Source organism: Dipteris shenzhenensis, chromosome 29 (genome assembly GCF_047967505.1).
Source record: "Dipteris shenzhenensis isolate YYH24624 ecotype China chromosome 29, Dip_SZ_1.0, whole genome shotgun sequence".
Lineage (NCBI taxonomy): Eukaryota > Viridiplantae > Streptophyta > Polypodiopsida > Gleicheniales > Dipteridaceae > Dipteris > Dipteris shenzhenensis.
In genome coordinates, this window is record NC_141624.1 from 33,688,913 (window position 1) to 33,714,510 (window position 25,598).

The 25,598-nt window shown below is 40.4% G+C and overlaps 1 protein-coding gene across 1 annotated transcript; it reads left to right on the forward strand.

Moving 5' to 3' along the window:
- Nucleotides 1-23,013: 23,013 nt before the first annotated feature.
- BEH4 (BES1/BZR1 homolog 4) lies at nt 23,014-25,316 on the forward strand. The gene is made up of 2 exons (XM_087400929.1): nt 23,014-23,403; nt 23,874-25,316. Exons 1-2 carry the CDS (start codon nt 23,188-23,190, stop codon nt 24,756-24,758), a joined length of 1,101 nt encoding a protein of 366 aa, XP_087257055.1. The 5' UTR covers nt 23,014-23,187; the 3' UTR covers nt 24,759-25,316.
- Nucleotides 25,317-25,598: the final 282 nt, after the last annotated feature.

The window sequence follows — 25,598 nt, forward strand, 5'->3', positions numbered from 1 at the left end:
AATTTGTTGCTTTAACTGTGAGCATTGTTTTTGAAACCTTTACTGGAAAGGTATTAAACAAGTCTACAAAAACTGTGAGAGGCATGCACAAAGAAATTTTTACTATCCTAGTGGCAATATTGGGCCTCAGAGCTTTCTGTACTTCTGTAAAAAGCTTCGCCCTATATGCCTCTGTAACACTAGAATGTGGGTGAGGCCAATCCACCGAATTCCACGCCGGAAGGTCTTGTTTTATTAATACACCATGTGTGTTAGCTTTGTCCAGCAACTGATAAAAATGATCAGTAAAAAATATACCCGATTGAGCTAGCTCTGTTGCACATCGACCTTGGTATTGTTGTTCTCCTATCGATCCATGCAGAACATCTATAAATCCCAGAATACAATCGATGTTTTGCCATGTCTCATACGATGAAGGATATAAATCTGAAATAAAACAACACAAGAATGTCAATAAGTTAAGAGAGAAAGCTTCATCTTAAAAATCCATACACCTCATGAAGGAAAAAACCAGAATAGAAAAATATACAATTAGGCCTGTGTTGCGGAAGATTTTTTGGATAGTCTCGCAAGACAAGTTCTTTATGCATATACACGTGCTGAATCAAAACTTCTTTCACGGATATCTTCCCTTTGGTGATTTTAAAATCTCGTACTCTTCCCTTCCACGATGCCAAGAAAATGTTTTTTGTCTGGGGTCTTTTTCTTTTGCTAGGTTGCATGAGCACCCATGCTCCTTTCGAAACACTAAACCTTTCCCAAGTTCCTTCTGTTTTGACTGTACTTGAATTCTCTACCGACGAAATAGAAGAAGCAGGTCGACGGGGTAAGGATGTTTGGTATAATTCTGCCTTCGTAGCATTATCATCCATAGAGCGTCTTGCACAAGAACGGCCGTGGTTTTGGTTCACCATGGAGATTTTCTGAATCTGTAACAATAGCAAAGTAATGTAACTAAGATAACAATTTGAAGTTTCAAGAAAGAGAAAGTGGGCAAACAGACAGTAGACGAGAAACATCTTACTCTACGCCAAACAGGATCAAGGGAGCAGTTTTGGAAAAGGAAGGCAGTTGCACAATGAGGCAATGGTGTAGAATGGTAGACCTTTCGCACGAAAGGCGGCACAATATTTGAAAATTCAAAGGAAGGTGGAAGCGGGAAGGATCTTGTCAGATAAAATGTCAGTTTAGATTCTATCTTCTTGTCCAAAGATCTTCTACGAATAAAAAACCAATCTCCTCATTAATGTAGCACGCTTGTACTTACATAAAGTATTGTTTCTTTTTTCTATTTTCTCTTATTTTCGTGAATTTTCAACGTTACGTTGGCCTTCTATTGATTGGTTGAGAGCTTATTTTTCCAAACCGTAAAAGGCCCCAAAATGAGCTCCCTTTTTTCCTAATGCCTATGGCATTATTGCTCTTGGCTTAGGAGATGACTATATTCATCACATTTCTGATTTGGAGTCTCCTTCTGAAGCTTGGCAGAAGCTTGATATTATTTTTGGTGCTCGCTCTCACATCTCAAAATTGTCACTTAAGATTGCTTTCTTTGAATTGAAGATGGCTAGTGGCACTCCCTTGGCTGCTCATGTCAATCACATGTGGAGTCTCATGACTCAACTTGCTTCTATCAACTCTCCAATCACTATAGATGATGCAATGGCAGTATTGCTCAAAAGTATGCCTGAAGATTATGATCATGTTGTTACCACTTTGAAAAATCTTCCTAATCCTACTCTTGAAGGTCTTATTATTGCTCTTCAAGAAGAAGAAAGGCACAAGGGACTCCGAAGAGGAAATGACACAGCCTATGCCATAAAAACTCAAATGGGCAAGCTTCAACCTTGCAAACATTGTGGGAAGACTAATCACCTCTCAAAAGATTGCTTCAAGATCAATCCTTACAAATATTATGGCAAAAACAATCACCATGAAAAGTTTTGTAAAGCCAAAAAGGAAGCAACTACAAAACCAAAAACTGCCAATTTACTTTCAGTTGATGTGCCTCCACAAGATGAGGCCTCCTATGAAGATTATGCTTTTTAAACCATCTCCATATATGCTCCAGATCTCTCTTTTATGTTGAGTCAAGGTACTCTGCCTGGATAGTCCTCCAAAATGAATGGAATAAACTATTGTGTTCTTTGGAAACACCTCTGGTCACCATATGATGTAGGCCATGTGTATGTGTTTTGCTCCATGGTACCTCCTGCACACATTGTGTGCATGTACATGCAGGGGAGATAACCATTGGAGGGTCTTATGTATCCCTTTGTTTGACTTCACACCCTTGGGAACCCTTGCTAGCATGAGATCCTAGCCATAGATTTATCCTTGACCACCATGAGATGGCATGAGAAACCATGAGAAACTATGAGACTAGATGTATCCTTGACATAGCCTGAGGCATTCCCTTGAGGGGGGGTTTGATGGGATATCTCAAGGTGTATGCCCTAGGCACACCTTGGGTTCTATGTGTGTATGCTAGAGGCACAGTTAGGTGCCCATAAGCACTGTTAGGTGGTGGTAGATGCCACATAGGATGATTGAGAGATTCTAGGAGCTGATTGAGGAGATGATTGAGGAGATGATTGTGGAGCTTGGTGGCTCATGTAGAGGTGCCTACATATGGACCTCACCTTTCTTCATTCCATAAGCAAGCAAGCATTCTCATTTTGTGTTCAGCTTCATGCTTTCCTTTCACTTCTTCAACATTTAGAAAGTAATTATTTGCCATGTTGCAACAACATCAAATCCACCACTCACAGCCTCACATGCATTTTTTACCTCATTCTCTTCACTATTATTGTCCTGCAACATCTCAAGATTTAGGACCTTGCAAGACAAAGTCATCATTGTCTAAGCTCTCATCCTCAGAGATATCAAATGGGCTCACACAACCCCTAGTGAAAGACTTAGCAATATGATTGCCAACATCAACACCAACTACCTTTAACACATTATCAATCATGGCACCAATCGTACTATTTGAACTCTCGTCTTTACATGTATCATAATGAATACTACCACAAGCACTTTACTTAGGTTTATCATCAACACATCAGACCACAAAAGCTCAAGAGCACCACACTCCATTCTCTCATCTTTACACATAGAATGGCATTCATCCTCAATATTCTCAAAGTAGTCTACTCCTATAACACCCATAGTAGGTGAATAATCCATGAGGGCAATGCCCATAGCCCCCTCTTGCTCTACATCATCCACATGCTTCTCATAGCCATGATGAGGCACATCACTGTATGCATCCTTAACTTAAACAAAGTAAGCATTGCCCAACACCTCATTTAAAGGCATGCAACCATTCTCCTTATTCACTAGATTAATTGAACAACTTTCCTCATCTACCTGACTATCAAGAAAAGAACTAGACATGGATTCCCATACCTACTCAACATCAACATCATACTCTCTAGTGGAATCCATGGCATCATTGAGAGAAGCAACATCACTAACAAGCATGCTCAAAAGTTGACTCCTCATATGCATCATGTTACATGTCTGGTGGGTTCAGCTTCCTCTTGATTTGATTCTCTTTCTTTACTTGTGGTCTTCTTGGCTTCCATGGTTCCATTTCTGCAATATTCTTATGGTCTTCTTGGCTTCCATGGTTCCATTTCTGTAATCTTCCCTAGTTTCTGACTCATCCATATGTACAACTCTTTCTCCCATCTCATTCTGCAGCCTCTGAGCTTGTTGAAAATAGGTGCTGGTGCTTGTATTTGGGCTTATTTTCTTACCAGAGGGGATTATATATAGCTTAAATATGAGGTGCTTGTGCCATAGTTTGTGGAAAAAATAGGCATACCTTGTCCTAGTTTTATTCTCAACAAGGGTAGTTGTACATGCCATGTCCCATGTCCCGGTAGTTCCAACATTCCAATTGTCCCCCATACCATTAAATCCTTGACCCCTTCCTACACCTTCTATTGGCATAATAAGTTTCGCATGCCTAGCCCTTGGCCAAATTGATAGAAAGATTTTGCATATTTTCATTTAACATTTTCACAATATTTGGAGTAATAGCAGGAATTACCTGATGATGGTTAGCTTGTACTGTAAGCTCCTCTCTTACTTGGACCTTCAATGCTCCTCCCTTTGTAGGTGCAAGTTTCTACGTTGGTAGCTTCATGAAAATTTTGCTTGTTCTTATACTTCTTAGCCTTGTACAATGCCCTATCCTCCACTTTTTTGAAGATTTTCGGTTCAAATTCTTCCACTTTCGCTTTCAATAAGGAATGTAGTCATGCTATGAATCTGTCCTTCTCAAAAAGATCTCCCACATGTCTAGGCTTAGCCAAAGCTTGCAACCACATCTCCCATAATCTGATAAATTTGGCTTTATACTCCATTTAACCTTCCAGCTTCCTTAGGTATTCAACATCATCACTTTTGTAATACCGTGTTCTTAAGGCCACTTCCAATGAATTAGGATCATTTCCAGTAGCTGGATCTAGACTATTGTACCATACCCTTTCTTCTTTTCTAAGTCCTAACATCAAGATAGCTCTCCTTTTTGCAGGAGTATCTTTGTCATCCATTACACAAAAAGTGTCCACGTTCTCTCGGAAGATCTAACCATTCTCCCCTTCTTCTCCAAAAAAGAATGGAATACCCAAGTATCTAGACATATACTTGTGCTCCATCAAGCCTGCTTTGTGAACAACATGGATAAAACTTGATTCACCACCCTTCTCAATAGGATCGTCAAACTATGAGAGAGGTTTTTAGCTCCCATGCACTAGCTATTGCTAGCAAACAAAGGAAAGGGCTATGTGATATCAAGTGCCACAAAACACCCACCACAAACACTAAACAACACCAATAATTGATAGCCTAGCGTCCTGTTATACTTTCCAAACATGTATGCCTTGTGCGATATGCAAAACTCTCCACAACATGGTAAAAAATGCACCATTATTGAACCACAAAACCTTTTTAAAAGAGTATGCCCCACCGCTTTCTTGAAGAATAAGGCACTGCTATACAACCTTGCAGCCTTCATATAAAATGATGAAAAAAATAAGCATTCAACCACTCCTGGTAGGGAAGGTTAGTTAAAAACCAACAGATCATGAAGATTCAACAATGAGGATGGCCAGAGTGTCTATGCATATGCTAGGTCAGACGCTACTATGGTAGCACTACGTAAATTAGATTTTTGACCTAATATAAAGAACTCATGTAGAGCCTCACAACCTCCATAGAATTGATGAAAGAAAAAGCGTACAACAACTCCTAAATACCATGCAACACCAACACAACTCTCATAGAGACCAATCACCATGGATATCGACGAAAAGGGCGAGATCTACATAATGAAGCAAGTACATTGAAAAGCCATAAGATACTAATACATCTTGAATAGAATAGAGAAGATACAAGGCTATAGAAGTAAGACATGCTTGGTACTCCACACAAGGTTTGCTTCTCTCGAAAGGCTATGGTGCCAGCTTTTTAAAAACGAGATGTCTTTCTCAAAAATCTAGGTAGTGTTGCGTAAATCGGATTTTGGACCTGATATATCATAGATTTGTTTTTCTATAGCTAACTATTCATGTGTTAATGTCTTCATTTAATTGGTAAAAAAGGAACTATAATTGCCATTGCAACCTCATGGTACCTTTAGAGCTTGTGACTTCATTTTGACTTATGCACAAGTGTGAAGCCCTCATCTTTGGTACCTTTTTCACACTAGTAGATCTAGTGACATGTAGGGGTGATGCGAGGACATGGACTACCATTAGATCTAGGTTGGCAATTGATCTAGGTGATAATGTGGACTAAGGATTAATGCGATCATGTGGCATGTTGATCGAAGTGATGATTGTCGATTAATTTGATGACATGGTAGGACAATCCATCAATTGAATATAAATTCCTTGCCATGTCCTATAGAAAAACAAGGTCATTAAACTCATAAACCAAGTCCCCATTTTATTATCAAGATGACATGCCCATAAAAGACACAAGGAAATCGATAGAGCCTTGCCATTAACTCAGCCTCCACAAGTTGTATACAACTAAAAGTACATTTTAATTATTAGGATGGCACACTGATGCAAGATGAATCCATACCATGCACTCCATATGCAAGTGAATTAGCATCTATTCATGTGAAAATTCAAATGGTGAGATAAAATTTATGTACTAGTGCTATGTACTACGTTGTAACAACACTATCTATTAAATGGTGAGATATAAATTACATACTAATGCTTTGTATTATTTTGTAACAATGACAGTTTACGGGTTCTTTCAATTCAAAATTTAGAGGCAAAATTTCCATTGTGTTTACCACACTATTTAGAGAGGCGAAAAAGTATTTGTGAAACTATTTATGCAAGGATGGCTATCCATCTCGCCTTACCTCTAGATGCTCATAAAGTGCTTGATTTCCTAAAAAAGGTTAATAAAGGTTAGAGATAATTTCTTGAAAAATACTTGTTTTCCTCCTAGTATATGCATCCTTCATGTAATGCGCTTCAAATAAGGGGGATTTTTATATCATTATTAGTTTTTGGAATTTCCATTTTGCTTGCAATACTTTTGAATAGATACCATATCTTGATGATTCTTCAAATTGAGAAGTCATATTTTTAGCATTTTTGGAGGCTTTTTTTAAATGTCATGTATCATGACATTATGAAATTCACCCATATTTTTGGCATTTATTGATGGCCTTTGATGAGATTCATAACATAATGGAATTCACCTAAAATTTTTGCCTCAATGGACTTCCCATGCTGCACAATGAAGAGTGTTTCTTGAAATTTAGGCTCGAATAAGAGTTTCAAATGACTTAAAATATTATAGATACATGCATCAAGTTTGTTATGATGATTTTTTGAGACTACTAAATTCCTCTTTTTGCATAACAATATGTAATGATTCTCATTGAAGGCATGGTATCTACTTTGATTGAACTTTTTAAGGAACATATGGTGTTCATGGGGGGTGCTGAGTATAGGAGGTCCCCATGCAAAAGGTCCAACATGATGCTAGGTGAGGGATTTGGCCCCTAGATATGTCCAAGGTGACTCCCAATGCCAAGTTTTATATGAGACTAATGTTCCACAATTCCATGTGTAAGGTAGTGCCCTCATAAGGTAATCAACCTCTAGATTTAGTTGGAATGTGTAGAGGTTTATAAGGTCAAATTAGTCTTTTGGGATGCCTAACATTTAACACTCTAGATGATATTGCAAGGGCATATATTAGAGAGCCATCTAATTCTTTTCAAAGATGCAAGAAGAAGAATCTATATCATTTGAGAAGCACAAAGACTTTAAACCTTGTTGATGATAACATTCTCTCAATCCCACAATGCACAAATTTGAAACAAATTACTTTTTTACCTTTTCCCTATTTTTCTATCTTTGTTTGGAATGTTCACACATTAAAGCAACCATAATAGGATCTATTGATCCCCCACCCCCACTCCTTATAACACATACTTTTTTGTTGGAAAAAGATGCCAAGATTAATGGAATGTTTGGAATGTTCACACAACCACAATACAATCTATGGATCTCCTATTCCTTACAATAAATCCGTTTTACTGAACAAGATGCCAACTATAAGTGAAGCTTTAATTATTGTAATAAGGGACATGATTTGATGCATATTTTTAAATTTAATGTTAGTTGTCTCATACTAAAACACAAAAGGATTAATATATAGAGAGATGGTGTACCTTTTTTAAATCAACAATGCATATAGATGGTATTTTTTAATTTTGTTTTTCATGTCTTATACCAGGACACAAAATCATAGATTGTATTACTACGATTGGTGTACCCATTTTCAAACCAACTCATGTACATGACAATTGATATGAGGTTCAATATATGCTATCTAGAAGTCATGCGCAAGTTGTTAGCATAGAAATGAGGAATGGTGTACCCATTTTCAAAGCAAGAACTCATGTAATTGACAATTAATATAAGGTTGAATATATGCTATGCAGAGGTCATGCACAAGTTGTTGGCATATATAAATGGAGACCGAGAAAACTAGCATGTGTCATCTCCAAGATTGTGGCTTAGCTCTTATGAGGACATGCATTATAAAATAAAATTTGCACGATCCCATAACAAGTTACAAGATTTGCATGATCTCATAATAAAGTACAAGATTTGAGTATTAACATTTGCATGATCTTATAACAAATTATAAGATTTGAGTATTAAGTAGGTCCAATGTAAAATCTAACAAACTTTACAACATAGTTTGGGATAATTTTTGGGTTGGACGCACCTTGAAGAATTTTAATGATAGTTTAATCAAAGATCAATCATACCTTATAGCACACATGTAGCTTTATAAAATAGTAAATGATAGGTTGGGTGTAAATACCCACTATAAATATTGTAAGGTTGTGTTGAAGATTGATACCACACATTATAATCTATTTGTTAAAACGTGTGGCGTCACATGCACAACATAGAAATCTCATTGTAAATACTATTTTCCACTATAAGTAAAGATTTTTCAATGATGGAGCCACACCTGGTAAATTATTTTTCTCCCACTTTTATTTATGAACTATCAAATCCCTATTAAAGTTATAAAACATGGTTTGGAAAGATGCCTTGAATTAAAAATGTGCATATCTAACAATTAAATCTCCCATACTTTATGTATATAGTAATATCATATATCATTTGCCACGCTTTGAGCCTTAAGGCAATCTTTAAGTTATGGATTGAATTTCTAGAAGATTATCACTCCTTGCACTACAATCTATGTGGTCATATGTTTTGAAAGTCAAGAGTTGCACTTTAAAAAATATTGTGCAAGACTTAGAAGGCACCACTTTGTAAATTATTAACCCTTTGTAAGGTTAATGAATTCACTACTACTTTCAAGAATGTGTTGAATATAATAATAGACCGTATTCCATTTTATATAAGCTTTTGGCATGTATCTAGACTTTGTCTTCCAAGTGACTTTTCACATGGATAGATATCAAATATAGATGTTTGAAGAGTACGACACATAAGTGGATCATAGTGGATTTTTAATGATTTTGATTTTGAATAAACCTTTATAAATTGAGCAACATTGTAAGTGGGTTAGAGGGTCGATATTTGAAGGCATGTTATATGCTCACTTCATGCACATTGGCTACAGGTGTGATTTTGTGGGATTCAAAACTTTTGTGTAAACATGAATCTGATCCTTAGCTTCACAATGACCTAAAGATTGCTTTGTAGCACATGAAGCATAGATTAATTGAAAATATTGCCACTTTTTACTGTTGCTTTGATGTTTGCTACTCAATTAGGTATGATCTTCTTTTGAAATAAAATCCTTTTTATATCATTGACTTTCAACTTAGGTTGTGTGTCATAGAATCATTGAGCATGGATGATGCTTAAGATACATGTTTCATCAAGGAAAAGGTAAGTGGTACTTTCATGAGTTGTAACATTGGCATGTTGAAGCTTCTTAAATGAGTTCTCAACTCATTTAAGAAAGTCGACAATGTCACATGTAGCCATGAACATAATGGCCTTAGCTATTTTGATATATAATGAATGCAAAGCCGTGTTATTTGTAAGAAAGCTCAAATATGTTAAAGCTATAATAGATTTTAAGATTTGAAGATCTTTTAGTGGACGAGATCATTATGGATTCGAAGATCTCCATTCATTGTTATATGTGCAATAGATTTGACCCTGGTCTATATGGCTTAAACAAATGCTTTCTTGTCAAGAAGCTAACCATTTTTTAAATATACATTAAGATCGAACTCTTTGGATTCTTTGTTTAATGTTAGCAATAGGAAATTCTAAATGTGTACCATAATTATTGTCGTAAATTGACAAGGTCCCTATGAGTATCGACGATATTTACAAGAGTGTCATTGTTCGAAACCTCATTAAAGATTTTCTTATAGTCCTACTAGATTCCTTGTGGTGCATAAACAAAGAGGGAAGGTTTTAGGCTAAGAACTCATGATCTTAAGCACATCTTACTTTCTTGAGTGTCAAGAATAATAAAATAGGGACTCATAGATCGGCATTATATTGTGGGAAGTACAAAATGCATTTTTTATGCGTTTCAGCACGAGCATAAGATTTATATAGCCTAGTTGTATTTGGATGTCTTATCAAAATACGAACGAACGATTATATTTCAAACTTGGTCCGGAGGGGGCAAGAAAAGGAGTCAACAAGCTAGAATGCAATATAGAGCTAATGGGCACACGTAGTGAGACATGCATTAGGAGACTACACTGAATGCTGGGAGAGACGATCGCAAAGTGGAAGGGAGAAGCGTTGACTAGTAAAGACTAAGGAAGAAGAGGGGTTGGAGGTATATGAATAATAAATAATAATGGGAACATTCTCCGAAGGCTTATTTAAGATAGAAAAAGAAAGAAAGAAAGGCGGTTGTGAAGGGACTTTGGCCGTGGTCACACGTGGGAGGTGATATTATTTTATTCCACACGCGCTACGCATGTGTCTGTGCCAAGCATGCGGCGTGTCGGAACACGTACCTAGATTTTGGTAGTTAATGTGACGCGACCCTTTTCAAATTTCAATTTCCCAAATTTATCCGGCTGTAAATAATGAAAACTTGCGTGCCATTTTTTCCCGTCCCTTTCCTTGTTGACCACATTCATTAACAATTCCTATTTCGGATTGTTGACCCTTTGAAGTTCGCCAAAGGTACCTTATTATATTTTTTGCCACCATATCCTTCACGCTTCTTACGAGGACGATACCCTTGAATTAGAGTTCTCTTTCTCAATCAAAATTGTTTGTATTGTTTGTTTAATTTCAGAGAAGGACCCTCACAAGTTACATTGACCCAAAACTCCAAAATTGGTTGTTTAATTTAAGAGAGAACCCTCAAAGGTTAACCTAACTTTGTCCATACCAAGAGCCTCAGGAGAATAGGCATTCATGCCCCCTCAAGGTCTTTTTTTTAATGAGGGTGTGTTTATCTCAAGGTCATTTTCGTAAGGTTGTCGTAAATTTTGTGGCCTAAGTCCATCCATTGAGTTCTTCTCTTTTCACATATCTATTATTGTTTTCATGACATTTCGTGGACTACATGTATATACTATTGACTACTGTGCATCTGGGTTACATATAAATTAGTTTGCATGCAGAATGAATAATGCATTGCACATGTGAGGCATCCATTCACTACTTTTATTCATGTGAGGTGTACACCCCTTTTATTCGTGCAACAAATTCACATGAACAATCCATATTCTTACAAATGTCAAGGGCTTAAGGGATATTAAATAAGCATCTTGCTTACTTTTCAAACTTGACCATGTGCATTGATGCATAGAATGCGATAAGTCATCACTTGTGCCAATGTACATGGATACAAAATTGGCACTAACTTAGACTTGTCACAAAAGGTGCATGCATGGCCACAAAGGTTTATTAAAGCCTACATGAAGGAGGGTGAGTTGTTAGGTGTATTTGTAGAGCTAACCAAGTTAATTGATTATTCACATTTTACAAGCATCTATATGAATAAACCTCGTTCATAAGGTAAGTTCTACATAGATGTAGGTCCATAGTCCCAAATGCTTTTGCAACTATGAATTGGCTTATTAGAATCAAGCACCATTATGTATAAACGAATCAAATCATTGAGTGACCAAATCATCATAATTCCCATAAGTTGTTTCTGTGGCTAGAATAGAAACAATTGGCCCCTAAATTATGAACCTTTGTGTGATGCCCCAATGTTAGAGGGGAATAGGAAAGGTCATGAGGAAGGATGATAATGTAAATAGCCGGCTTTATCCACTATTGAATGAAAAGTTTCATGTAAAATATGTGTTTTAAAGAGTGGATCATTGTATAGTCTACTTTGCTCTCAAGCCAAGTGGTTGAAAACACTATATGCATTATGAACAAATAGTCATATGATGTTCACAAGTTAGTCCATCATAAATCTATGCCTGACTTGTTTTATTGGGTAAAAGTATTCAGAGAGCAAGAGTTGTGATTGAATGTGATTTCCATCATTCATCCTAGTCATATTCCTAAGGTATGGTTTTCTTGGGAAAGACTCTATTTGGACTAAAAAATACAATCAAAGGTCGGATTTGTGATGTGCATAAATAGTATCTTTATAAGTCTTGGGTGTTGCATTGGAAATTATTTATGGTGTATGCCAATAACTAGGATGGTTTTTATGACTTTGACAAAGCGTACAACTCAAAATATGTTATCAAAAGGGGAAGAAGAGGAAAAAAGAAGTATAGTCAACAAGAAACCATGAAGTGGAACCAAGATGAAATACATACTATAAAATTAAAAGAAGAGTAAGATAAAACAAGAGGCCAAGAGAGTGGAAGAAAGCGAGTGTATTGCACATGTAAGAGGTTATATAAAGACGAGGGGTAGGGACACAAGAGGATGAGGATGGTACTTAAGTGTTTTGTTTTTCATTCTATGAATGGAAGCACTAAAATTTAGAGAGTTGTCTCAAAAGTCATTCTCATACATCAACCATCATCATGTAGTGGAAACATCATGCATCTTTTTTGGTCTAGTTCATGAGTTGTATAAGTTTGGTTATTTAAATAAAAGTCACATTTGGTTTGCAACATAAAGTATAATTGATAATGTGGTATGCGCTCATTGAAAGATTCAACAGTTAAGGTCAATCGACACATTTACCTTTAACTTTAAATTCATTATTTAGCTAATTATAAAATTTATTATGGATATTCAATGTATGCTAGTATAGCGCAAGGCAATTCCATCACTTGCCATACACGTAGAAATAAAATGGCAGTGGTGGCAATCTCATACCATGACCTGAAAATATGCACAAGGAATCCTAAACTCACATGTGCATTGGCACTTTTGCCATTATCCTACTGCAGCAAATAAAATTAGTGGAATGTCAATCTATAGGATTAGTTTGTCTAGATTACCTCTAGCGGAGAATGGCAGTGATGCCAATCTCATGTTGGCAACTACATAATGACACTGAGATCATCAAACTCACATGTGGAATGGAATCGGACACCACTCTCCTATGATCACTGGAATACCCCTCCTAGAATAGTAGGGTAAACATTTGTACAAGTGGAGAATCGATAGAGTCAACGACATCAATGGAAATGTAGTCATGGATTTCTGGCATATCGCCGGAGTATTTACGAAAGAATTAAGTGCCATAGGGGGAGAGCCGGCAGTGTAGGATCAAGAATGGAAGGACAGCATGCAAAAGGTCACAAAGGGCATTGAAAGCAGAGTTTTCGAGTATCAGAGAAGGCAACCGGCTAGACCGTTCATAGTTGACGAGCAAGAGGAAGCATTAGCTTCTTACATATGACAAGGCACCCAGGCCAGACAGGTTACTTGTAGAATTTTACAAAGAATTTTTGGACATCCTAGGTCCAGACTGGACTGAAATGGCGAATGAGGCTATGTGTAAATGCACACTATCAAACGAGGTTAACGCATGCCTCATGAAGTTGTTCCCCAAGTGGCAAAACCAAATCAATGTAGGATATTGGAGTCCAATCACGATGCTTAATTCCTCCTACAAGATCTTTGCCAAGGCGGTCGCAATAAGGATCAGGGATATCTGCTCGTTAGTGGTGGATTCTAAGAAAAAGGGGTTCCTGAGAGGCAGAGACATCTTTGAGAACATTCTAAATGTAGATTCAGTAGTAGATTATGCTAAGTCTTCTACAAGGCAGAAAGTGGTTGCTTTTGGCCTAGATCTAGACAAGGCCTATGACCGCATGAGGTGGGATTATCTTTTGCAAGTGATGGAAAAGCTAGGCTTCGGGGAAGGGTTTGTGGCGATAGTCACGTGCCTCTTTGGCAATGTAGCTATAATCCTCTACATCAACAGAGCAATCGTAGGCTAGTTTGATATCAGAAAGTCCCTATGCCAAGGCTGCCCATTCACCCTGTTACTATTTGTGAGGTGGGGTCATTCCAATGATACACTGGCTCAAGTAGAATGTCAGCTTCGGTAAGGTACAAGGTAATCACCTTTTGTTGGGGGACCAATTAAGCGTTCAATTGTTTGCTGATGATACGATGGCCTTTTCTCAAGAAACCAAGGAAAGTGTCACACATTTGTTAGGAGAAATTGAGCTTTTTTGCCATGCGTCAGGCTCTAAATGCAGCGTTCCTTCTTTGTACAGACGTAGCCCCCCTCCAGACTAGATAAGCAAACTCTAGGTATAGGTAGTTTAGAGAGGACAAGTGATTAGATATCTTGGAGCTCCCCTCGAATTAGATGTGTCCATGAGACAAAACTTCGACTGGTTAATCAAAAAATTAAAGGCCAAGCTGAGAAGGTGGAATGGCATCACTCTGTAGAATGCTGGTCATCCAACACATCTTAGCAGCATCAACTACATACATCACTACCCTATCGGGGTTTAGAAAAGGTTGCTGGATGGAGGAGGAAAGAGTCGTCAGATCATTTCTCTAGGTGGAGGAGGATAGGAAACAGAGATCCCACAACGTCCAATGGGACCCAATGAAGGCCCTAAAGCTTGGGGGGGGTATGGGCCTACCAGACATACACAGAAAAAACACAGCTCTGATTTGTAAATGGATATTAAGACTTTTTACTGACAACGCCCCATGGGTCGAGGTGGTCAAGGATTTCCTAGTCAAGGAAAAGGGAAGAAGGGCAGCGTCTTGGACTAAGTTAACATGGTATGATAAATTGTTCTCTCTTTTTCCTGTCAAGATAAGCAGCTCAGCACAACTAGCCAGCTTCGAAGGAATAAATCTACTGACGTGGATTGGCAGGCAAGGTTTGAGGGGTGATGCCAGCTTGAAGGAAGGCATCTGGTGGAACCATGCTCCAAGCAGGTGTGGTACCCCGTCTACAGAACATGATCTACATCGAGCACAGAGTGCTAGTAGGAAGGGGTTCAGAAGGTGGGAAGATGTATGGAATGAGGAGGTAGGTGACTGGCTCTCACTTGAAGAAATCTAGGATAAGTTCAAACTTGACATCGACAAAACGGATCTCATTAGGGTCGAATGGATAAGATCCTAGGAAGCTGGTCGACGAAGGTTGTCAAGTCCTTGAAGGAAAGGGTCTGATAGTGGAAATTGGGCAAGACCCAGCTCAAGAGAATCTCTTCTAGAATTCTTTACAAGAAATTGGTTCAAGAGATCCAGGCAAATTCAGATCTCAACAAGAAGTGGCGCTATGAAGGGGTGTTGCTTGTTGGAAGGCCAGATTTTGGGAGGTGTGGAAACGTTGTAGAGTCGGGAAGGTGAGCTTCCTCTTGTGGCAGATTATGCATCATTGGCTACCCCTTAGGGGTAAGCTAGTGAAGAGAATCCAAGTGAACCCCCATTGCCCTTTGTGCGAGAAAACCACCAAAATTGTTTTCCATGTCTTTTGGAACTACCCAGTGGTCTCGAAAGTTTGGTTTAGCCTAGAAGGAGCAGTCCGTCAGCAGGGATTATGTCCAAATTCAACATGCGGGGGAGATGGAAGATCCCACTCATTGGGGACTTGGTAGGAATGCCGTTGACATTGGCGGCGGGATGGCCATACCTAAGGGCTGTAGTCTTGTTAGCCGTGTGTGAGGCCCACAACAAGCATGTGTTCCAGAAGAAGACCATGGTAGGTGGGGAGTGCAAGTCAGTAGATGTGAATCTTAGAGACCTTAGCCTCACGATCCACCTAAAGGAACATGTGATTAGTCGTTGCTTGTTAGAAGTAAGTTTTTTTTATAGTATGAGGTAGGCTGCTTGCAGCACAGGCCTAGATGTAAGGTCCAACTTGGGCCAATTTTTTAAATTCGATCTTATTTTGCCAGGACTGACCACCCAATTTATAAATTCGGCTCTGAATGTTAAAAATTAAATTAAAAATGCAATGGACATTTAGCTATTTCTCCAGTAGGCTCATGAAAATTTGAATTATTCCCAATACCAGTTAACATGGATCAGTTAAGGATTTTGATGAAGGTCAACATTCCATTAGAGGGTCCCCCCATACTTTAAGGACTATTTATGAAGAGAAACGTGGTGAAATATAAAAAATAAGTGTTAAATTAACAGAGGGAAATGGAACTGCTCTTTTAGGCAAGGTTCTTCTCAAGAATTTTTTAGGATCACAATCAAGTGCCCTTGAAAAGAGAAACCATTATGATTGTAAGCTCAACAATGGACTCCACAATATAAGGATGCACCAAAAAAATCTTGAATTTCTTGTTAAGGTCCATAACATACTTATGGGTACCAATGGAATTGGTACCTGCATTAGGTACCAAGGGAAGTGAATCTACACTATTATATGATTAACCTGTAATTCAACTAGTAATGTTAAGTTTACTAACATACCATAGATGTAGCTAGGAAAGAGCTCTTATTTGAATCACCCCTAAGTATATTTGGACTTTCTATGTAGCATACCAAGGAGTTCACTAAGCAATATGTAAGATGCCATGTGCATTTAATAGAATAGATTTTATTTTCTTAGGGAAGCTACAAATTTTATACATATATAAGAGGCTTTTGATTCAAAAAGTGAAATTTTTCATAGAGAAGGGGTACTCTTATCATCTCAAAAATTATAGAAGGAATAGATGTATACAACTTATGGCCAGCCTAACTCTTACAGCCAACCATTAATGAGCAACTTTCCAAGGTTAGGATCCTCGCTTTTCTGACCGCACAATTTTTCCACAGAGTCTTCATCCTATCCTTCCACCAAGCCACGGGCTACACCTCATTGCCCACTTATGATTGAGCTGAGCAAAAAAGTTCCTAGGCTCAAATGCCAAAGGACCAACAACTAACCAAAACATGATTAGAGAGACAAGTGTTGTTTGGATAATCACCATGCAAGGGGCCTCTCAACTACTAACCCTCAGCTGAGGCGTAAAATCTATCAAGACAACCTATATGAAATTCTTCCCCCCTTCACCTATTGTTATAGGTAAAGCTCTCAAGCCCCAAAGATTCCAGTATATATGCATTTGACTAACCCATGGTTTAAGACCAGACCTTCCCAAGCCTTTCTCCTACCCTGCCCCTAAAGTGGGAGCGATCAGATGATCTTCCATAAAATTCCAGTCTTTGCCTAACTACCATTTGCCCTCAATCATCTTCTCATTCAAAAAATCCCACCAGACACTCTACTCCTGTGCACAATTGGGAGCATAGACACTAACAACACTAAAGGCAAACCCATCGATGATAATCAGATTGTGATGACACAACCCTGATCATCCTTGAATATCTCCCTACTACTAGCAGACTTATACACTAGCACTTGCTACTCCTCCCTTACCCTAAAATGGGCAATAAGCAAAGACCTCATACCCCAATTGTTTAAGCTTAAACTAGAGATGATTTGAATGATCACACTTTAATTCTTGCAGTGAGATCAGCTCTGGCTTTGCCTTCCTAAGAACTGTTAAACAACGTTGCTGCTTCATGTAATTGCAGCATCCTCTCATATTCCAAGATAGGATCGACACACTACGAACATTTCTCCCACTCCAAGCACCCGTCTCACTATACGATTGCCTTATAAGCATCCCTAAAGAAGTTGAACCACTTGTCTGCTGCCGTTGACTCCCCTTGCCACCTTCTTGATCCACTTGGAGAAGCTTCATACCCCCAACCCTACCTTCATCTTCCATTGGCTTTTTCCTTGCTTCTTTTCCTCTATGGCCCTCTTCCTATTGTTGGCTTCCAACATTTCTTCATTAACTCCTTCCATTGGAGCTAAAATATTTTCCTGCATATGCATGCTTTCTTAGGCCAGTGCAAACGAGCCATGCAACTACTGCACTTCGCCTTCATCTAGTTTTGGGGAAATCTCCTAGTTCAAGGACATCAATTTGCATTAGTTTTACCTTTCCTTCCCACAACAAGCATCGACTCCCCCATCCTTCCCTCTCCTCTCACCCCTCATAATAAGCATGTAGATCACAAACCCCTAACAATAAATTCTAATCTCCCTTGGCTCTTCCAACTTTTGCTTTTCCCTTTCTTGAAGCTGTTTGAACTTTCATATGGCAATGTTTGGGGACTAATAGCCATGTTAGTGTTGCATATACTAGTTAGACGTTTTTCTCTTCCCTAAGACTACTTTGAATTATATTGGATCCATCCAGAATGCATGAAATATGTTAATGAATGTTCATATTTGGGCTATGATATTTTGGTAATTGGCTTGTTGTATTGCCAATATAAAAGGATTTAAAATTCCCAATTTGGGAATGAATATCCACTTACATAATATGTTTGCTAGAGAAAGGTGCTCAATCAGAGTAATGCATCTCTAAAGATTTTTTAAACTCATGAGAATATTAGCATTGGGTCTTGAAGGAGGGGAAGAACCATAAAGTCATGGAAAATGAAATTTTGTACCATGCTGGCTTCTCTAAGTTTGTTTGTAAATTTTGGAAGTCTCTAAAAGCTCTTTTGGGATTGAGAACAAACATTGATAGGAATTTTCTCAGACATGAGCTATTAGGACTTGGGATGAAGATAAGAGATTTTAAATGTGCATGTCAGTCAATTAAATATCTTTGGAATGCTAAGATTGGAGGGAGGATGCAAAGGCAATACCATGCTTTAGACTTCCCTCCAAATATGGAGACATTATAGTGATATGTCCTTGATCTATATTTCCACAATATTTCATCTCATAAGGAAAGGAGAGTACATGGTTCAAGTGCAACAATTTACTCACAATATTCATGAGATTAATATTGATTCTCATTATGTTTTTGAGAGTAATTGCTATGTTGGTATGATGACCTCAATTGAGGCATAGGAGATACTCCTAGTGACACTCCCTCCTTCTTACGTTTGTATTGATAATTAGGTGAGCGGCACTGATTGTAAACAATGATCACTTGCTTGAAGGGCCTTGATCATTAAGTAGTATTAACCTTGGTGGTCATGGAACTCATCAATGATTTATTTAAAATGGTGAACATGCTGTGAACTTATGAAAATGAGTCAAATTAGATGTAGATTAAGACGATGTACACATGATGATTGTCAAGTGTGGTTGGTGGTTTATCATGGAATGAATTCAAAGGCCCATAGTGAGTTATATATTATTCCTTTCATTAAATATAGTAATATTTTTTAAGTCATATCTTCATGGTTTTTGCAATAACGGATTTCTTCTAAAACAATCTATAGGAACCGGGCAGCTCAAGAATCGCAGTTTACCAATAAGAAATGGCAAGTGAGAAGAGGACCCATCTGGTGGCAGAATAGATTTAGGGAAGTCTGGAAATAATGCTCGGTAGGAAAAGCAAGCTTCCTTCTATGGAAAGTCATGAACCAATTGCTCGGTTCGTTGGTTAAGTGGATACCCATTTTGCTAGTATGTCCACTATGTGGGAAGGCTGTGGAAGCCTTGAAGCATGTCTTTTGGTCATGCCCAATTTCCAGGGAGATCTGGTATAAGGTCGAAGCGACGATCACAAAGGCGGGCTTAGTGGCCAAATTTTATATTAAAGGCCGATGGAGATTGGTGTTGGTAGGGCAAGCGCAAGACTTCCCTCCACCCTTGCCGCATGCTGGCCGTATGTTCGTGCAGCTACGTCCTTATTAGTATGGGAAATGAGAAACCATTTGGCATTCAAAGTGCAAATCGGGTTGGGTCATAGGGAGTTTGCTATCATCACCATTGTTAAGTCGAGCCTCAGAGATCTAGGGTGGATGCTAGGAGAAAAAACCCTGATCACTAGCCAGAGTCTTCTCAGTATTGGTTTCCACATGTAACTACTAGTGGTAGCTTTGTTCTATTAGGGTAGGCGGCTTGACCAGCCATTTTGCAATATATGTAACCTTTTTTGTGGAAAAAATATGCATATTTTAAGCAATCTAAGTCAATAAAATGCTTTTATTTCCCCCTTGTTGTACTTTCCTTTGCAATGGTGTAGATCAATAAAGTTGTGTTAGGATTCTTGCATGCCTAAGGCTTTGCTAGCTAAGGAACCCTTATGCATGATGCCTTGTGAATGATGACCCATTTAGGTAGCGCCAATAATTCTATAGCTATGCCACAAGACAATCACTTCTCTTTTTCACAAATGACAAAAGTTATGTATGAATGTTAAAGACTACAAAAGCCCTTGGAGACTCATAAACTTGACCATGTACATAGATGGATAGAATTATGGTTATCACATTTAAAAAAAGTGATATTCTAGCATAAATATTTGCAAATATGTATAATTTCTAGAAGATAGATGCATGCTTGCAAATGTTTATTAAAGCCTATACGAAGGGTGAAATGTTGACCAAGCAATTTGTGCATTTGTAAATGTTCCTAGGCTTTAGCATTTTCACAAGAATGAAAAATGATAGAAGAATCTAAGCTTTGCTATGTAACAACTAGACGTATAGAGGAGGAAAAGCAATAGCTAAGCTTTATCCATATGGTTGGGACAGAAGGGATGGGTCCCAAATCTATGTATCTTTGTTAATGTCCATAGGTTGGGGAGAGAAATGAGGTAATGTAGGGTCTACCCATGTGTGTAGCAAGTCTATCAATTATTGCATGAATGTTTTTATTTTTGATGTAGGACTAGGAATTAGAAATTAGTTTAGTTATAAGTGGAGCAAGGAACCAATCTGACTATGACTATGAAGTGCTTAGATGCAATCGAGTCTTATGATATCCACCATAAAAAAAGAGAAAAAGGGTCTTATGATGTCAATCCTTTAGCTTATCATACATGTAGGAGTATCTACTACTTTATGGGATAGTCAGAAGAATGACAAAGCAACAGTTGTACTTAATTGTGATTTCCACATTTTCTCCTATCTCAAGTTAAGAGAGGTTGTCTTGACAAAGAGTCTATCTGAATTATAAAAGATCCGTAAGCAAGACTTGTCATGATGTGCATAATTAGTTTCTTTATAAGTCTAGGACGGTTTTTGTTTGAAAAGAGTGCACTTTATCAAGGTGGTTTTATATTAGTCAAACAAATCCTTTGATGAGATGTACAAACCAATGGGACGGCTTTCATTAATGTTACCTTGGAGGGGCCCACAAGTCACACTGATGCATTTAGGCTTGGAATCACATCCGAAGGGATACCTTGTGCCACCTACCGTTTGTAGCCATCATGCACCAACACAAGAATGAATTTAAATAGTTATTAAATTGAAGAAAAGTAAGTGCCAAAGAAGAGACCATGCAAGTGGAATAAAGGAGGATGTATTGTATGAAATAGTTCTTGAATGGAAAGAAAAGGAAATGCCAAACAAGCTCGAATAAATAAAGGTGTGTTGCACATGCGGAGGTTAGTTAAAGTTGAGGTGTGGGGCAACAAGCTGCATGGGGATAGTACTAAAGTTTTGCTTTTGTTTTTCAAAGTGTGAGAATTCGGAGAGGTCAAAAGGAGAGTTCTCACACATCGAGCATTTTCCTCTAAAGAAATCTATGTGGACTTTTTTCGATTTTGGTCATTGAGGATGATAGGTTTTGGGGGAAGTGTGTCAATGGATTTGGATTGAGTAGTAAAGTGAGTCGGTTGTGTACTTTACTAACATATGTTGGATATGTTGGTTTTGTTAAATGTCAATGTGCCATAGCAAAGGGATCATGTATTTTTATGACTCTTAAGATATCTAAATAGGGCCAGTGTGTGTTGTCCAAACTATTTTATCTATTATTTTGCATATTAGGTAAAGTTTTAATCCCAAGTTTCCATCTATTGTATTTGCTCTTAGCTAGTTAGATGTTTATGGCTTTAGGGTGAAGTTCTTCTTGGAGATGGTCCTTACTCACTCTCTTCCATATTTTATAAGATTTGCCTTTTCGGGTGGGGGTAGTGGAAATTCAAAAGGGGGAAAAAGTTAAGAATCAATGCGAAAAAGGGGTGCCAGCAAGGAGGAAAAAAAAAGCACCTTTAAAAAAATAAAAAGGGGGGGCAAATTTTCCCATGCGAGGCATGTGAGAGAGCTCGGGGAGAGGGAAACGTCGTGGGTGACGTGGACGGAAGGTCCACGTGGGCAGGGGTATATAAAAACAGGAGGGGTCGTGGTGCGTGATGAGTTGGCGGGGATGGACTCGTGCAAAGGGTTGCTGTCGTGGCGAGTTGGGATGAGGCCCACACAAGCTGCCCCGGGAAAAGAGACTAATAAGGATGCTGACACGTGGAGAAGTGTGAGGACGGGCCCACATGGGGGCACGTTTCCCAGGCCCGCCGTTGTGACATCCAGCAATAGCGGGGGAAAAAAAAAAGAAAAACCCGGAAAAGACTAACGAGAATGGGTAAATAATTGAGGGTGTGTTTATAATAAAATAAAAATAGCTGAGCCACCACGTGCGCATGCCACGTGCGAGGGGTACAGGGCTGCCGGCAGGGGAGGGGAAAAGTCCGAAGCGGTGTGGTAGGTGGGCGACCGTGGGTATTGCGGGTAGCGGGGCCGTGGGGCGGCCGCTCGTGCGATTTTACGGCGGGCCCCAGAGGTGGTGGGACCCGCTGACGTGGCAGTGGCTTAACGGCGGGCCTACTGCGCACGGCCGCTCGACAAGCACGTGTGGTCGTGCTGACGTGGCGCTCGCCGTTGAGGGTGCTGACGTGGCGCCAGCGAGGCCGGTTGGCAGCCATGCCGGGAAATTTCTGGCCCCAGCCGGGCGGAGTTTCCCCAGTAATAGCGCCACGGCCGCTCACCCAGCACGTGTGAGTCTGCTGACCTGGCGCGGCACGCTGCAAGCTCGTTTCGGCTCCGCTGACGTGCAGCTCAGCGGGCGCTGCGGGCTGCTGACGTGGCGCTCCGAGGGATGGTTGACGTGGGCCCAGCCAGGCCGTTAGACGCGCATGTGCGGATCTGCTGACGTGGCCGTCAAAGATTTCTCGGGGGAGTCCTGACGTGGCGACACATCAGCCAGTTATGCAGAAGGTTGGGCGGGAAAGGTTTCCGAGGGATGAAGTCGGCTGCCGGGAAAGTTTCCCGGTCGTCTTCCCCGTTATCAGCATTTCCTCCCATAACTCTCGTGCATTTCTGTTGAGTTAATCTTTCGCTCAGAGCTACTCCATCGCCATAGCCACCAGCGTCGCCATAGCCAGCCCCACCAAAAGCTTCCTCGCCACCCCATCTCCACCCCCTCCTCCTCCCTCCTTCTCCTCTCCTTCCTCCATCTCCCTTCCGCTTCTCTTCTTCTTACCTCTCTTAATCTCCTCCTTCCACCATGACTTCCGGCACTCGCCTCCCCACCTGGAAGGAGCGCGAGAATAACAAGCGTCGTGAGCGTCGCCGCCGTGCCATCGCTGCCAAGATCTACACCGGCCTCCGCATGTATGGCAACTACAAGCTCCCCAAGCACTGCGACAACAACGAGGTCCTCAAGGCCCTCTGCTCCGAGGCCGGATGGGTGGTGGAGGAAGACGGCCTCACCTACAGAAAGGTGGGAAGCTCGCTCGCTCTCCCTCAAATCTGTTTCTGGCCGCGCTTTAATTCTGGAGCTGCTTTTGGGCACTGTAGGCACGGATTTTCTATCATTCCAAAGTTTGTCGGACATTTCGTTTTGGATCTAGACGGTCTCACGAGTTGTTTTGGCGTCGATTGTGTATTTTGTACGCCATAACGATTGGTTTCACTTCTTAGCTATGGATTCGGAGGTGCAACGATGTGGTGTGCGACGATTATAGGGTGTCCGTCGTGCGATTTGCTCTTATCCTGCTCGGATCTCTGCAAGGTTACTGGGATTTCTGTTGCAAATCGCTAAATCGGAACGACGAGCGAAGCGTATGTGTGGATTGGGCGTCATTTTTGTGGCCGACGGTCTTGATATGAGAAGAGACGAAGCTATGGAGGGGGAATGTACAAAGGTACAGCTTCTGATGTGCTTGTGTTGTGGCTATGGCGATGATGCAGGGAATGAACCCCCCAGAGCGAGCTCCGGAGGGCTGCCCCTCGCCTTTCAGCCCGGCGTCGTCTTCCTATCCCTCGCCAGCATCATCTGCTTGCCCAAGCCCTGTTCGTTCGTATCCAGGCGAAGGTCCATCTCTGATCCCCTGGCTCAAAGGCCTCTCCTCCATCGCAGCCACGCCCAGCGGCTCCGGCAATAGCTCCAGCTTGCGTCCCCTCGTCTATGGCGGATCCGCCAGCGCTCCTGTGACCCCTCCTCTCAGCTCCCCCACTGCCCGCACCCCTCGCGTCAAACCCGACTGGGATGCCTTGGCCAAGGGCGCCACCAGCGACGCCGTCCCTGACTGCGCTGCTACCGCATTCATCACCGCCTGGTCGCAGCAGCAATACCCTCTTCGCTCTCTCCCCAATTCCGCCAACGACACCCCCATCGCCTCGCCCCTCCTCCGCCCGGCTTCCTTTGAAGGTAGACCTGCTCTCATCGACTCCACTGAAGGAGAAATCTCCCTCCACTCGCCTCCTGAATATCGCAATGGCTGTAACGGAGCTTCCGCTGCGGGAATGTGGGTCGGACCCTGGGTTTCTTCGTCCTCTTGCTTGCCTGGCCTATCGGCCGTCGCGGACTCAAATGCCGAAGCTTACACGTCTATGTGGAGACCTGGGTACTCGTATGTTTCTCCTGCAGCTAGCGTCTGCAATGGAGGCGACCATCACCAAGACGCCAGCCAAAAGGAAGTCGCCAGCGTCCGATCCGAGCTTGAGTCCTCTTCTGTGCAACCTGTGGCCGCCGTAAAACCTTGGGAAGGGGAGCAGATTCACGAGGAGTGTCCGGAAATCGGGCCTGACGATCTTGAACTAACTCTGGGGAGCTCCAAACAGAGATCCTCGTAGGCAAGGCAATCCAACTCAAAATTCCTGAACTTGCTGTGATGAAAATGTAGCAGACTAGGGGATGGATCCTCGTAGGGAAGGCGATTCAAAGTACGTTACCCAGCAACTCGAAATTCCTGAACTTGCAGTGGTCGATTTTAGCAGTGTAGCAGATGGAATCACTTACCTAAACAGTGTGGTTTCTCTTAAGAAACTCATTTGTCTTACAACCTGGAAGCATTGTTACTTGTTGACGAGCAGCAGGTCAGTTCACAGACTTTGTTTACAGGGGAAACAAGTTATGGGTCATCTCTTTTCTGACTGGCTTCTGTGTCCAACCTCTCCCAGATTGACTCGCTTTATGCTATTTTGCATTCCGAGCATCGAGCAACTTAGTTGATAGTTGACATCCTCAGCTTTTAGTACATCCATGGCCTTTGTACTTAGTTCATATAAACTGTTTAGAAGACTGCAGCCATTCGGATCATCAAGCCCAGTGTTTCATTTCTAGCAAAATTGATGGCTTGTTTATCAATAGACCGAAAAAGGCTGCTTTACTTTTTCAATCAGAATTTGCATTCCTCCCTTGTTGAATCTGCATTTTTTTTGCAATTGTGGTAAGTCAAGCGCCTGTGTGCTTTTTAAAGCTCGTGCGACAGTGGCTTTTGCTTAGATGATTACCCAATGACCCTTCTTATATGCAAGAATAATATAATGACCAGAGTAACTCATTGAGCCTCTATATATACAAGGATCAAGGAATGAGAAAATTTGAATGAACGAATGGTATGTCTGTCGCAATTCAAGTGACGGATACAATATCCATGTTGAAATGTAGCTCAAGTAGAATGCATTCTCCCA